The sequence below is a fragment of the Prosopis cineraria genome, unplaced genomic scaffold, assembly GCF_029017545.1.
Source record: "Prosopis cineraria cultivar Desert tree isolate PC_DT_omini unplaced genomic scaffold, ASM2901754v1 PC4, whole genome shotgun sequence".
NCBI lineage: Eukaryota > Viridiplantae > Streptophyta > Magnoliopsida > Fabales > Fabaceae > Prosopis > Prosopis cineraria.
Window position 1 is genome coordinate 41068163 of NW_026555335.1, and position 14678 is coordinate 41082840.

The 14678-nt window shown below is 33.2% G+C and overlaps 1 protein-coding gene across 4 annotated transcripts; it reads left to right on the top strand.

Annotated features, from left to right (window-relative positions):
- The first annotated feature begins 682 nt into the window (after positions 1 to 682).
- LOC129307901 (alpha-N-acetylglucosaminidase-like) lies at positions 683 to 13764 on the top strand. Of its 4 annotated transcripts, none has more exons than XR_008592506.1 (20): positions 683 to 845; positions 4633 to 4709; positions 5173 to 5384; positions 5499 to 5620; positions 6367 to 6455; positions 6709 to 6803; positions 6982 to 7063; positions 7191 to 7297; positions 7422 to 7452; positions 8410 to 8527; positions 8651 to 8698; positions 9152 to 9260; positions 9706 to 9809; positions 11083 to 11181; positions 11723 to 11833; positions 12105 to 12334; positions 12460 to 12697; positions 12765 to 12843; positions 13042 to 13362; positions 13461 to 13764. XR_008592506.1 is itself a non-coding variant. In XM_054948846.1 (20 exons), the coding sequence occupies exons 1-19, from the start codon at positions 4201 to 4203 to the stop codon at positions 13305 to 13307; spliced, it is 2445 nt and encodes an 814-aa protein (XP_054804821.1). In that variant the 5' UTR covers positions 4034 to 4200; the 3' UTR covers positions 13308 to 13309; positions 13427 to 13764. The 4 variants fall into 4 exon arrangements, 2 of the variants coding, with proteins under 2 accessions (XP_054804821.1, XP_054804820.1); XR_008592505.1 differs by lacking the exon at positions 683 to 845 and adding an exon at positions 4034 to 4428; XM_054948846.1 differs by lacking the exon at positions 683 to 845 and adding an exon at positions 4034 to 4428 and having other exon boundaries at positions 13042 to 13309; positions 13427 to 13764.
- The last annotated feature ends 914 nt before the right edge of the window (positions 13765 to 14678 follow it).

Below are 14678 nucleotides of genomic sequence, written 5' to 3' on the forward strand. Positions count from 1 at the left end.
AATTTCTTAAAATAGTCAAAAATATACTTTTTGCATATTCTGATTATTTTCAAAAAACTAAACAAACATAATTAAAACTCATAAAATAATTATTTTAAAAAAATTATGTGATTCTTTTATCAAAAAGTTGAAACAAACGGCCTAATATAAGATTTTGAGTTTAAATAAGTATGAAGAAAAAAAAAAGTCTTTTAAAAAATCTATTTTCAGTTAAACCTGACAACCTAACTAATCTGATAGTCATATTAAAATGAATAGTACTTGTTGTTTATATTCTCAAGAAAAGAGAACAGTCAATATTAATTATATGGCAGTGGGCAGAGTAGGGAGAGAAGAGCCTTTTCTCCCATAAATGGTTGGCACCATTGAAAACAACAAGAACGACAAATGGGTCTACTGGTCTAGAATGTACTAAATATATAGACAAAGCAGAAGCACACAATTCGCAGATCAACTTGCAAAAACGCAATTTTTTTGAAATAAATTATTAGTCTCATCAGGTTGGCCCCATTGATGCAACTTGCAGGCAGGTGCGGAAACACCTGTGATAAATTCCGAGAGTGACATTTGATGATTTTGATTTGGTGTACTCTTCCTTGTAGCTTTTCAGTTGCAGTAGTGATTTCTGTAGTTGATGAGTTTCTTTTGAATGTTGGTGAGCAAACAAACACGGAAACTTTGGCATGTGATCTTGCTGTTAGTGGCTCTCGTCATTCAATTAATGCCACTTTTGCTGCCTTTGGGAAGAATTCTGCAGATTCAAGTGTTGCTCTCAAAAATGATCCATGCCATGTGGTGTTGTGGCAGTTTTGCAGTACCTGCTCGTCACCGTTTTCACATGATAGGTATTTTATTTCTTTCTTTCATCGCCTCTACACATGGTGTGTTAAAGTTGAGAGCTAAATATTCCAGAAAAATCATATCAAGTATGAATCAATCATATAAAGTGAATCAAATATTACTCGACAAGGAATAAAAAAGAACAAGCAAGGCAATCTTATCTTTCTATTAACCAAAAACAGCCCATACTGCTTACGGTATTATTATTATTATTATTATGGACGTATACATTTTCTTATTAAAGAGAATATTATTTGAAGCATAATTGATACTGATACTTCTCAATTATAAAGAAGATTTAAATCTTGACTTGTCAATGTCGTGAGTGGCTGATTTTTAGTTTTAAAAAGTGTGCTCTGAAAAGCTTAATCGTATTACTGAATAAAAAGCACTCAATTCCATGATCTTCTTGTGCCTTGGAAAAAAAAAAATTCCAACAAAATGAGAATGGCAGGGAAAGAAGGGAAAGACTTTATGCTCCTAAATATAAAAGCGGAAGTGTTACAATATCATGAGATTAATTATAAATTTATAATGTTTGGTACCACAAGGCTTTGCAATTTTTGCATAAAGTATAAAAATAATTTATATAAATAATTATTGGTAAATAATATATATATGACTGGTTAAATTTTTGACAATGGATGAGGCTTGATTTGGTCTGAGCTGACGTCACTGAGGACATCAACTCAGCAAGGAATGGGCCGTGGTCAATAGTGGCGGTGTACAAGTGGACATGATTGTTTAGGCTATCTATCCATGACACCATACTCCAATGGCACTATACAATTTTTTTTCTCATGAATAATGAGAGAGGTTGACCGGTATTATAGTCTCCCTTCCCAAATTTAAATGCCAAAAATGGTGAAATGTTAGAGAATATTATCTCTACTTTTTTTTTTGGGTACTAGACCATTTGATATTTTGAAGTATCCTAGGTTTATTGTCCGCTCCAGACTAAATTTGAACCCTTATGTTGGAGACCTTATGATGGTTATGAGTACCAATGGGACAATTTCTTTGAAATGAAAAATGATTACCTACCCTTTGTTCTTGTATTTTGCCCACATAACACTGAAGGGCCCATTTAAAGAAAAAGGGGGAAAACTGATAATGCTAAAGAGGATTGGCTTCAAGTATTAAATGAAAGAACTTTTTTTAATAATAATTTAAATTTTAGTGAGAGATTAGTCTCGCTCAATACCCGTTGATTGCATATTAAAGGGGGTAAAAAAATCAAGAAGAAGGCAAACAAGTTAATGCATGATACTTCTGTCCAAAAAACAAACATGGTACATATCTTGTTTTGGTGAGTTGGGCCACTTCTCTTCTCACACTTTTTAGCTGACCTTGGGCTTTATATTCTGTGCAACTAGCCTAGTTTCAGAGTCCGCTACATACGGGGGCAAAAAAAAAAAAAAACAGAGAGAGAGAGAGAGAAATACTAAGAAGAAAAGTGTTCTCATTCCTTTCAAGTTTTTTTTGAACAAGGCATACTCGCCATTTCATATAAGGTACAATTTGAAATCTTTTGAGTGTTTAATACTATAAAACAAAGTTGGAGTAATTAATGATTTTTTTTTTAAATTTTATCCATTATTTATTTATTATCTTTTAAATTCAATGGATCTGAATAATAATTTATTATAGTTATTAATTGCAAAAAAGGATAAAATTACATATTTCTTAAAATAATTTTAAAGGTATGACTATCATTTCATGATAAATTCAATGTTGATTAATCACTGCTACATGGTTAAGGTTTGAACTTCAGACTTATAGTTAACCTAAACCAACTCCTAGTTAGTTGAGCAAGCCCTTGGTGGTGTGCAGGATAGATATTTTAACTATGACATGTTAAAATACGTGGCCGAGAAAAAAAAAGGACATGTCAAAATGTGATGGTCTGTCCCACAAACAAAACACACTAGCCAATCGAAATATTCTTGTCTTCGGAATCTATAAGAACCGGTCAGTTTATAGGATGGCGGTGTAATTTTATTTTTTGTTATACTCAACCAAATATAATATTTTGAATCTTTATTAATGTAATTAAATTTAAATATCATAGTTTGACTAATTTAAATCGAGTTGACTTTGATCTTATGAGCTTAAAATTTTTTAAACACAATTTTCCTTGTATCAGATTGAATCTCGCACAAAGGCACCGTTTTCTTTTTGTTGCCAAACATAAAGCGACAACTTGAAAATTGGAACCCATGTTTTAATTATTAGATAATTATTTAAACTTAAATTATAAATACATTACCGTATCACTACATATACATGGTAATTAACAACACATGGAACTGGTTTTTTCCTGATCACTGTGATGAGATATAAACTATTCAAATTTTAACCTGAATAGTTCAAATTTAGAGTATTATATATTTTTATTTTATATTTATTAAAAATTTATAAAATAATTTTTTATTTTTAATCTAATTTAGATTTAACATGAAGGATCTAATTTAATATTAAAATTTTTATAATTGTTATATATTGATTATACAAATATACTTTACATAGTCTAGATTTAATTTAGTGTTAATTTAGACTATATATAATATATCTGGATAATCGATATATATCAATTATAAAAATTTTATTATTAAATTAAATTCTTTAAATTAAATGTACACCATATTAAAAATAAAAAAATTATTAAAATTATTTTATAATTTTTTTAATAAATATCATATATAATAATACTTTAAATTTAAATTATTCAAATTAAAATATGAATGTTACAACTATCATTACAACGACGAGCACCAAGTCCAACAACACACAAAGTTTTGAGAGAATAACACTTAAATTTTTAACAAATTTTAAAAAGTAAATTAAAAATATCAATATAAATAATTATAATCAAGAATTTTTAATTTCTAATAAATATTTAAATATCAAATATAACTCTTAAATAATAAAAAATTATTTATAATTGTTTAAATTATTTTTTATAATTTAAAAATTTGGTGGATCCAACAATCTAACTAATTAATTTAATTTTTTAGTAGTTAATTATCATTCACCCATTCTTCCATAGCTTTTTAGTTATATCATATGCCGACAAAAAAGTTTCTTTTCTTAACTTATAAATAATGTAAATTGATTAAATGATTAATTGAGATTGAAATATTTAAAGGAGAAATGGACAAAAGAACAAATATAGCGGCAAACTTTCATTTCTAGTCACTTGGCCGGCCATCGAATTTGTTTCTCATTGATTAAACCGCTTCGCCGTGAATCTATTCCCTCTATCAGTGGCTTCTTTTTCTTCTTTCTAAGTCTTCAGTCCAGTGATCTCCTCACTTAGCTCGTTGTTCTTCATCCTGCATAATTGTCTCTTCCATAATCATGGAGGCACCGTTTCCCGCCATTTTTCTTCTCTTAGTCTTGACGTTCTGTTCCTTCGCATCAACGGCTCTGTCTTCCACCATAGGAGTTGACTCCATCTCCCGCCTTCTTGAAATTCAAGAAAGGGAGAGGGCTCCGCCTTCCGTCCAGGAAGCCGCTGCTCGTGGCGTTCTTCAGCGGTTGCTTCCTTCTCATTTATCCAGCTTCGACTTCCGAATTGTCTCCAAGGTTTTTGAATTTATATAATCTTGCATTTTAGATTAAGTGTGGAAAAATTTAACTTTCTTACTGCTTCAGTTGGTCCGCAGGTAGTTGTTCTATATTTCGTCTTTGCACTGACCTATCACCTATGGTTTTCTGTCAGTTTCCTTCTATACCGGTACATCAGTGATGACACTTACTTTCTCTGTCTTTTGAAAAAATTATCAACAGGAGCAATGTGGTGGCGGATATTGTTTCATGATCAGAAACCATCCTTCATTCAGAAGACCCGGGGATCCTGAAATTCTGTATGCTTTGGGTTTCTTCATTTACTTGCTTGTTTCAGAATGTCTTAGACTCACATTTAGGCTTCAATAGATGAGCTATATTTTTGCACTATTAGAACATATTTGAATAAGAGGAATGATGATATTTAATTCCAGATTTAACGAGAGAAAAGTTCGTAAGTTGTTATTTATTTCTCTAATGGTGAATTTTATCTGGTCAGGATAGCTTAACGGCAATTATAAATGTATTAGGTACTTAATCAGGTCGGAGTTTATGGCAAAGGGCCAGAAAATTTCCAGCTAGTAGCTACTTATTACTTGCCTTTCCGGCAAATTTGGGCCACATTTAAAACAGTGCTCTATATTAAATCAGCTTCAGTAGAATTGCGATACATGCTTATTAAAGCTATACACATTGAAATGGAAATCAAAGCTAAATTGGTTGTAGTTAGAATATGATCACAAGATTTTCAATTATCACCAGACTTGCTGGGACGACTGGAGTGGAGGCCGTCGCCGGTCTTCACTGGTATTTGAAGCATTGGTGTGGTTCACAAATATCTTGGGACAAAACTGGTGGTTCACAATTATTTTCTGTACCAAAAGCAGGATTGCTTCCACGTGTTCATGATACTGGAATTTCAGTTAAGAGGCCTATTCCTTGGAGCTATTACCAAAATGCCGTTACGTCTAGCTGTAAGCTACTTTCAAGTCACCATATGTTTTTTCTGGTGTATGTGGATTGAAATATTAGGGTTGGGTACCAGAAGATTATATTTGACCCGATTGTATTTTATATACTTTTGGAAGATTCTTGTGCTTGGTGGGACTGGAAAAGATGGGAAAAGGAAATTGATTGGATGGCCCTGCAGGGTGTAAATTTACCACTTTCATTCACAGGACAAGAGGCTATCTGGCAGAAAGTATTCCAGGTTCTTTTCTCTGTCTTAGGTCTTACATAACTTTTGGCATGGATTTGACGTTTTGACATCTCTGGGCTGTTTGGGGAAACTTAGGATTTGTTTTTAATGCTCAATATCACATTAAAAGACACTTGAAATGCCAATTTTGACTAATTTTTAATCAAAATAAAATTTAATAAACAAGCAGCACCATGAGAATGTTAATCACTTTGTTCAAAAAATTGAGTGTGAAAGAACGAGTTATATATCATAGTTTTATAATCTTAGATGTTGTACAGGTTCTTAAAACACCACCAAATTAGCAGACCTTGCTATGTCCAAGTGACTCTTTCTTTGGGGTGTTTCCGTTTAGATTTTATTAATTTTGATGCGAGCTTATACATCTTTTATGATGCTGGAGTCATGAGATAACTGGAATGACATAGCCAAAATGTCCTCCGACCTCCACGTCAATCTGTTTGGACATAGTTTTGGTAGCCGTTGCAATCTGATCACTAGAGAACATGTGTAGTTATCTCCTATCTGATAGTCTTACAGAATAAAGTACTTGTTTTGTTGCGGTTAGATGGTAATTTAGTTAACAGGTGCACTTCTTTTTAATGTACAATTCCTACTGTTTTACTGACTGGCAGTGTTTTCTATCTTTTTTTTTAATATCAGGCATGTTTATGTTTCTGACAAGTAAATATTCACGAGCTAGTAGTTCTGTATTCTTAAAGAATTTTATAGATGCTTAAACTGTATTTATTTTCCAGGAGAAATTCAACATGAGCAGTTCAGATTTGGATGATTTCTTTGGTGGTCCAGCATTTCTTTCTTGGTCACGTATGGCAAATTTGCATGGGTAACTGTTACAACTCATGGGCTTGTATTTTGACGGTTTCATATGTTTGCATTTCGGGTTAGCAAAATTAAGGTCGCATTGGTAATTATATTTGAATCCATGACTAATCACTCAAAACTTTAAGTGTTATTCGTAAAATTGCCTGTTCAGACCAAAGTTTCTTTCTTATTTCTACATTTTTGTTTTTCATGATTAATAGATATTAATGCCCAAGCTTTGAGAATACAGTTATTATCATCTTTGGTAATCACAGATGGGGTGGACCACTGCCTCAGAGCTGGTTGGATCAGCAGTTAATCCTACAGAAGAAAATTCTTGCCAGAATGTATGAACTTGGAATGACACCAGGTGCCAATTACTATTTTGGATCTCTCCTTAACTTTTGGTTTCTGGTAGCACCCAACCCAAATGTAGGTTCCCATGCTTACCACAGTGGTGTACACATTTTACGTTTATGCTGAGTTAGCCTATCTTATTATACTTGTTTAATGGGAAGTAACACTTGCATACTGAATTATTGATTCAGTCCTACCAGCCTTCTCAGGAAATGTCCCTGCTGCGCTCAAATATACATTCCCATCAGCAAAAATAACACGCTTGGGAAATTGGTAAGTAGTAGCATTGCTTAACTATAACCTGGAATTCTAGTTATCACCATTTTCATTTTACTGTTTTCTTTACATCCATAAACGCCCATCATATTGAATTCACAAAACATTCTCTTGTACGGTATAGGTTTTCTGTTAAGAGTGACCCTAGATGGTGCTGCACTTATCTTCTTGATGCAACCGATCCTTTGTTTACTGAGATTGGGAAAGTATTTGTTGAGCGACAATTACAAGGTAATGTACATGCATCTTCTTAACTATGTTGTCTGGCTTGTGACACAATGTAGATTGATACGAGTATCTATTCCCCAAAAAAAATTGAATACTGCTCTAAATTAACTATTATCTTTTTACATAGAGTATGGAACGACCAGCCACATCTACAACTGGTAAGTTTTTAATCACTCATCAATCACAAAATTATGCCCCCCTAAATCGTCATTGCCTAAACTTTCTTTCTTTTTTTTTTTGGCTCATGGAGATTCTAAAGAACGTGCTACCTTTTCTTCATTAGCATGGGATGCAGGTTTTCTAATTTACTTATTTATTTTTTGTTTGGGAGGTGGGGTGTATATAATTGGCCCCTCCCCATATAGTGGGTGTGCCCCTCCCCTCCCTGCAAGGGTATTATTTGGGACTACCTAACTTCCTTGGCTCATAATGCATAGTACTAAGTTCCCATGCTTGTTTGTATCCTATCATTGTGCTTATACTGCACTTTCTCTGATGTTATCAGTACCTTTTTCACTTTATCCTTGATTCTCAGAGTTCTAACAGGATTATGTAAAGCCTCGACAACTTTACAATTTTATGATTTGCTAACCTGAATCGTCTTTTACTCCTTTGTTCATCACCTTTTTTTGATTTTGATTTATAAAAGGAAAAATTCTGCTAACTTTAGATATATTGGAAAGAAATATCATCAATGCAAGATGATTGAATTGTATTTTGATTTTTATCAGGTGATTGACAGAAACGCATAATGATAGAAAGTTTTTGTCAACTCTAGATCTCGAGGCAAAAATGTAGTTATTACACTTCTGTAAAGGTCTGATAGAATGCATTATTGAAGCTTGAGCCCAAAATGGGCCACGGTTGATGCTGAAAATTTCTTTGCCATCAGTATCAGCCACAAAACTTCACAAAAAATTGCGTTGATTTTATGCATACGTTAAAAGATCCAATGCACATGAAGATGCAAGTCTTTAAATCTTCGGTTTATTTGATTGAGGTTCATAATTTATCTGTCTAGAAATGCACCATCACCTCATCGAAGAACTTTATATTGCGGTCTAGTGAAGAAATTTTCCCATTGAATTACATCAACTATGTTGCATTTATTACAGTGATACTTTCGATGAAAATACCCCACCCGTTGATGATCCAGAATACATCTCATCATTAGGTGCGGCAATCTTTAAAGGAATGGAGAGTGGTGATAGTGAGGCTGTGTGGCTGATGCAGGTATAGGAATTGCTTTGGGCCTTCTAATTTAACTTTTGATGCTGTTAATTGTCCTTAAGAATCCAATGTAATGCATGCTGAAAGATACATACAGTCCACTGAAACTCCAATTTCTTTTAATAGGGATGGCTATTTTCATATGATCCATTCTGGAGGCCTCCACAAATGAAGGTTATATCCATAAATTGTTTCCTCTGAACTATATTTTTTGTATTTAGAACAAGCCTTTTCCATCATTAAAGCTTGTATGAGAATTGGGTGTTTAGATCTTTTTTGGTGCCATCATGCAAAGAACTACATAGAGATGACCCCAGTGGTATTTTTAGCTATTTCAATTGACAATTTATGCTTTATGAGAATATTTTGCATATTGGCAACAGCCTACAAACTGTCATTGCAAACAACAATTATTCTTTTTGTTTTTTTTTAATTCTTTTGGTGCCTCCGTAGAATGATGTTCGGAATAATATTTATATGGACTTTTGACAAGATGCCTGTTTTAGTCAGTTGATTTCTTGATGGATTCTCTGATCATTTATTCTGAGTTGTAACTTCTATTTTTAAGTCATACGCAGTTTCACTTGGGTCGTGTTTATCTGTTTTGTTTTCTATAATTGCTTTCAGGCCCTTCTGCATTCTGTTCCTGTTGGAAAGTTGGTGGTTCTTGACTTGTTTGCCGAAGTAAAACCCATATGGATCACTTCAGAGCAATTTTACGGTGTTCCCTACATCTGGAAAGTCACTGGTCCCTAGTTCAGTCAAAGCAATATTAATGACATCTCTGTTGTTGGTTTCAACTTACAAAGTCACTGCCTCAATTTGTTGATTTGTTTTAAGTATTCTTATATTGTTTGATGACTTTCTCTGACCATCAAATCCTTCCTGGCACCTGGCTTAGGTTAGTTTGTGTCCAGCTGCTAAACCAGATATTCATATAAATGACTGCTTTGCAAAATTATGGTAATGTTATGTTATGGAAATGGAAAATTTTCTTGTGGACTGTCTTGGTGGATTTGTCCACAAATTGTTTGAAACCCATAAAAAAGTTGAGTCATCTATAAAAGGGATAGCTTAATGCATGAAACTCCCTCTATGCGTGGGTTTCAGCTAGGGCTGGACCCTTTTTGAGCCTATCGTATGCAGTCTTACCTTGTATTTTTGCATTCTTATGTTTGACAGGTGTATGCTGCATAACTTTGCAGGAAACATTGAGATGTATGGCATTTTAGATGCAATAGCATCTGGGCCTGTTGAAGCACTCAAAAGTGTGAACTCAACTATGGTAAGTTGTTTGTTTTCATCTCTGATGTAATTGCATATTAAGTAGCATCTCATCAATCTTACTAGTTTATGTAGCTTTATTACATTGTATCAAAGAACGAAATAGATTTATTAAGTTGTCTGCTTATCTTATCCTCTAACAGAATAGAAAAGAGAAAAAAATGTTATCAAACATTACAGCAATAAAAAGCTTTATCTCACTAGATAAAATCAACTACATAGATTGCATGATACCACTGTGTTCTATTGGTAATCAAATCTTTAGATATATTATTAATCAATGGGTCTCATTCAATAATTTCATCGAGTGTTCTTTTCGGTTTTCTTTTACCCTCTTCATAGAACTTTAGACTATTTGTTCCACCCTCCTCACCGATACCTCCAACAGTCTTCTTTGTATATGTCCAAACAATCTTAGACTATTTTCTTCTCGATAGATGTTCCACCAACTCTTCCTCATATGTGATCATTACAAATCTTGTATGCTCACACATCCATGCAAAATCCTCATCTTTGGTAGTCCAACTTTATGTTCTTGTTGTCTTTTTAAAGTACAACATTCACTACCATATAATGTAGCAAGTTTTATAGTAGTTTGATGAGACTTTTCTTTAAGCTTATTAGGTACTTTCTAATCACAAATCATTCCAGTAGGCTTTCTCCATTTGAACCACCTAGCTTGCATTATATTACAACATCCCTATCATCTTGTATTCTATCAAACATTAACTGCAGTTTTTCATGCATTTTTATGTTGGTTACCTAGGAAACTTGCAAGTTTTAAGTTGGATGACTATGCTTCTCTGTAGATGTGCATCAGTACAAATGCACGTCCTATCTGTAGATGTAATATATGTAATACTCCCTCTGTTTTTATTTATAAAATAAACTGCCACTTTTAGTTTTTTTTTTTTTGTATAAGTAAAATTACATTTTTCAGTAAGTATTTATTGCAAACTTCTTAAATTACTCTTCATAATTTTATCATTCATAATCATAAGAAACAATTAATGAAGGCTTGATTAATACAATCAATAAAGGGTATTGTACTCCACTTCTTTTGTTTTTAGACACAATTAATATTGTTAATTGATTTTCTTAAACTGTGTGATACAATATTTTTCTCCTGTATATAGAAACGAAGGGAGTATGTGTATATTTGCATTACTTTCCCCCTTTCTCTCTTTTCCAAGCAAGTCATTTGACAACTAACCTTACAGATTATTTTATTATATAAACCATACATTTATGATTGCATATTTGTGTTTTTCAAGGTTGGTGTTGGAATGTCAATGGAAGGCATAGAACAGAATCCCATTGTCTATGATCTGATGTCTGAAATGGCATTTCGGCATGAGAAACTTGATGTTAAGGTAATAATGAGGAAATCATGGTTACTAGTTTCTTGCATTTATTTCGTTTGCGGTTTTAAAGAGTCTGACTATCTTGTCAGGTTCTGTTCTATTTGCTCTGTTGATTGTGGCTTTAGCTAACTTCATTCTTGGGCTTCTTTTCATCATGACATGCTTCTCAACTCTGACCTATTTCTGATAACGCCTAATTTTTGCTTTTCTACTTCCTAGTATCTGTTCTTCAATTGCTAAATGAATTGCAACTTAAATAATGGGTTAGTTTGAGCACTTCCTTAATATGATATCTAGACAGATTATGCTCTTCGGAAGCATTTAGTCTGCCGTTGGGTCCCATTTATTGGTCCCATGATTGCCAGAGCTCTCGTATTTTACAGCTTTAAGTTATCTGCAGCTATAATATTGCCTGCACTCTCGTCTCCACTGAACTAGCTTCTAAAACCCATGCTTGCTTTGTTTTATCTATCTTTCTTGTTAAAATGCGGTATAGAAAACTCAATAAAATGATTTAAATTAAAAGTAGTCATTGTTTCTCTCTTTTCAGGCATGGGTTGATCGGTATTCCACAAGACGATATGGTCGACCTATTCCATTATTAAAAGATGCATGGAATATATTGTATCACACGATTTACAATTGCACAGATGGTGCCTATGTAAGTTCTTGTTTCAATCCTTTGATTTTCTTCAGATTAGTGGTTCCTTTAATATGCGCATTTACAGAAAAACAATTATTGCCTTGGCCAATCTCAATCTTACCTTTGACCCTTGATACGACCAATTATTTTGCCTAAACACAATTCAACCTTAACTGCACAGATTCATGCTCATTTCCATGTTCCATCTTTAATTAACTATTCAGAAAGAACAAGGAGTCTAGAACATATTTTAGTTGTTCCATAATATTTTGTTCTTTTTTGCGGGCAGGATAAAAACAGAGACATCATTGTAGCATTCCCAGATGTTGATCCTTCCTTAATTTCGGTACAGCGAGAATGGTCTTACCACCATGGCAACCCAGAATCAAGAATAGTCATCAACGAAGTTACTGACTCATATGATCGACCTCATTTATGGTATTCAACTTCTGAAGTAATTCGTTCACTGAAGCTTTTTATCTCAAGTGGAGATAAACTGTCAAGTAGTAGTACTTACTGGTAAGCAATTTTAGTAACATGTCTTTCTCTTGTAGAATCTCCACCACAGGTATTTATTACATGCTTCATTTTCCACAAACACACACACACACATTAGATATTCATGTTATTTCTTCTTCAATCAGGTACGACCTTGTTGACCTGACGAGACAAGCCTTGGCAAAATATGCAAATCAGTTGTTCTTGAAGATCATAGAGGCCTATCAATTACATGATGTCCATGGCGTGGCCTTCCACAGTCAGAAGTTTCTAGATCTGGTGGAAGATATGGACACACTGTTGGCCTGTCACGATGGATTTCTTCTGGGACCTTGGTTAGAAAGTGCAAAGCTACTGGCACAAAACGAACAGCAGGAGAAACAGGTGAATTTGATTTATCATACAATTGAAATTTTGTTATTGATTATTGATGTAATTTTAACATGTACAGTTTGAGTGGAATGCGCGAACACAAATCACTATGTGGTTTGACAACACTGAGGAAGAAGCCAGCCTTCTCCGTGACTATGGTATGATTTTCAATGCCTCGCTATATTTTTAAGCTCTGCCGCGTGTTGAGCCTTTAGTTAGAGGTTTACCTTTTTTTGCTTTTGTCCAAAGCACTCGCTCTACTTAGTAATCTACTATGAACCCTTCAGAAAAATAGGTAGAAAAGTTGTATGAACTTTTGGCATGATGATTAACACTCTATGTTTGCATTTAAATAGGAAACAAGTACTGGAGTGGGCTTCTACGTGATTATTATGGTCCCAGAGCAGCTATTTATTTTAAATATTTGATAGAAAGCTTAGAGATAGGCGAGGATTTCAAGCTTAAGGAATGGAGGAGGGAATGGATAAAGCTTACCAACGACTGGCAAAACCGTAGCAATATATTTTCAGTGAAAGGTACAGGAGATGCTTTAAACACTTCAAAGTGGCTCTTCAACAAATACTTGAGCAGTGCCGGGACGGAGCTTATTGCCCCTTATTGAAGGCAAGTCAACAAGCTATCATATTTATCTCCGTATGGCCATTATAAATTACAGGGTAATGTTATTATTAAATGTTCAAATCAGTTAAATTTATCTCTCGACGTTTTTTTTTTTTTCAGAAAAACTAAATTACAATCATGGTTAATGATTCAGGAAAAAGAATTCCTAAAAAGTCTCCAATATCTTCCTAAAGATATCATCGCGAGAGGGATAGAGAGCACAATGATAAGGAGGGCAACATTCCATAGGTTCAGCAAACTTCTGGGTTTTTTCTATCGTGTTAGGAGGAGGCTCTATTTATTAACTAAGTGGTGCAATGACAAATGAAACTCAGATTGTCAAGTAAAGTTGTAAAAGTAATGATTAATTGTATTGAAATCATTCTAATAATAACTCGTGTTAGTGCTTGTATAAACTCAAACAATGATGATTATTGAATCTTCAAGTCTTCTAATAATCGGATTGAACTTAACCACATTCATAGAGTCCCTTAACATATATAAATTAATTGTTAAGGCATCAAATAGTTGAATAGGAAAGATTAAATAAAGAGATATGACTAAACTTTCTTGGGAAAGATTTCATAAGAAAGCTTCAAATAGTTGGGGAAATATCCACTGCAATGACCTTATTCCATTTGTTTTGAAAGCTGTCCTTCATTATGAACATTTTACGGATGCAATGCAACCTCAAAGGCTATTATGGAGGAATGCCGTAAGTAACTTATCCGTCATCACAAGTCCCCCACTCTATGATCCAGTCAAATACTGGGGGCAACCAGGCAACCACCCCTGCCAAACCCGTTAGATCCATTGACGATGTCAAGTAAGAAAAAATTATTGGATAGTCAATAGTGCATTATCCTATTTATATTTTAACCAATATTAATAATTTAAACACCAAATTAATATTAATTGTTTACCTGTTCAATACATATAAATTTCTTTCTACATTTGCGCCATGTTTATTAAAAAAGTATAAATCACAATATTTATTTAACAAGTTAAGACATCCTCCTACTGTATATTAATAAAAATATAACAAATAGGTATTTTTAATAAAAAAACACCTATTTAATTAATTTTTTTAAAAAAATCTCTCCTATTTACAACTTCTTAAGATTTTTTAAATTCATGTTTTAAAATAGAAGTAAATTTAAAAAGTCATTCTGTTACTGAGAAAATCACTTTCAGCTTTTGTACAAGTGATCTAAATGTATAAAAGTTCTATAAAATCACAAATATAACAAATAGGTATTTTAGTAAAAAAATGTGAGATTTCATAGAATTTTATGATTTTATAAAATTTTTATGTTTGTAATTACTCGTGTGGAGTTGAAAGTAATTTTCCACAGAGCATTTTAACGATTTT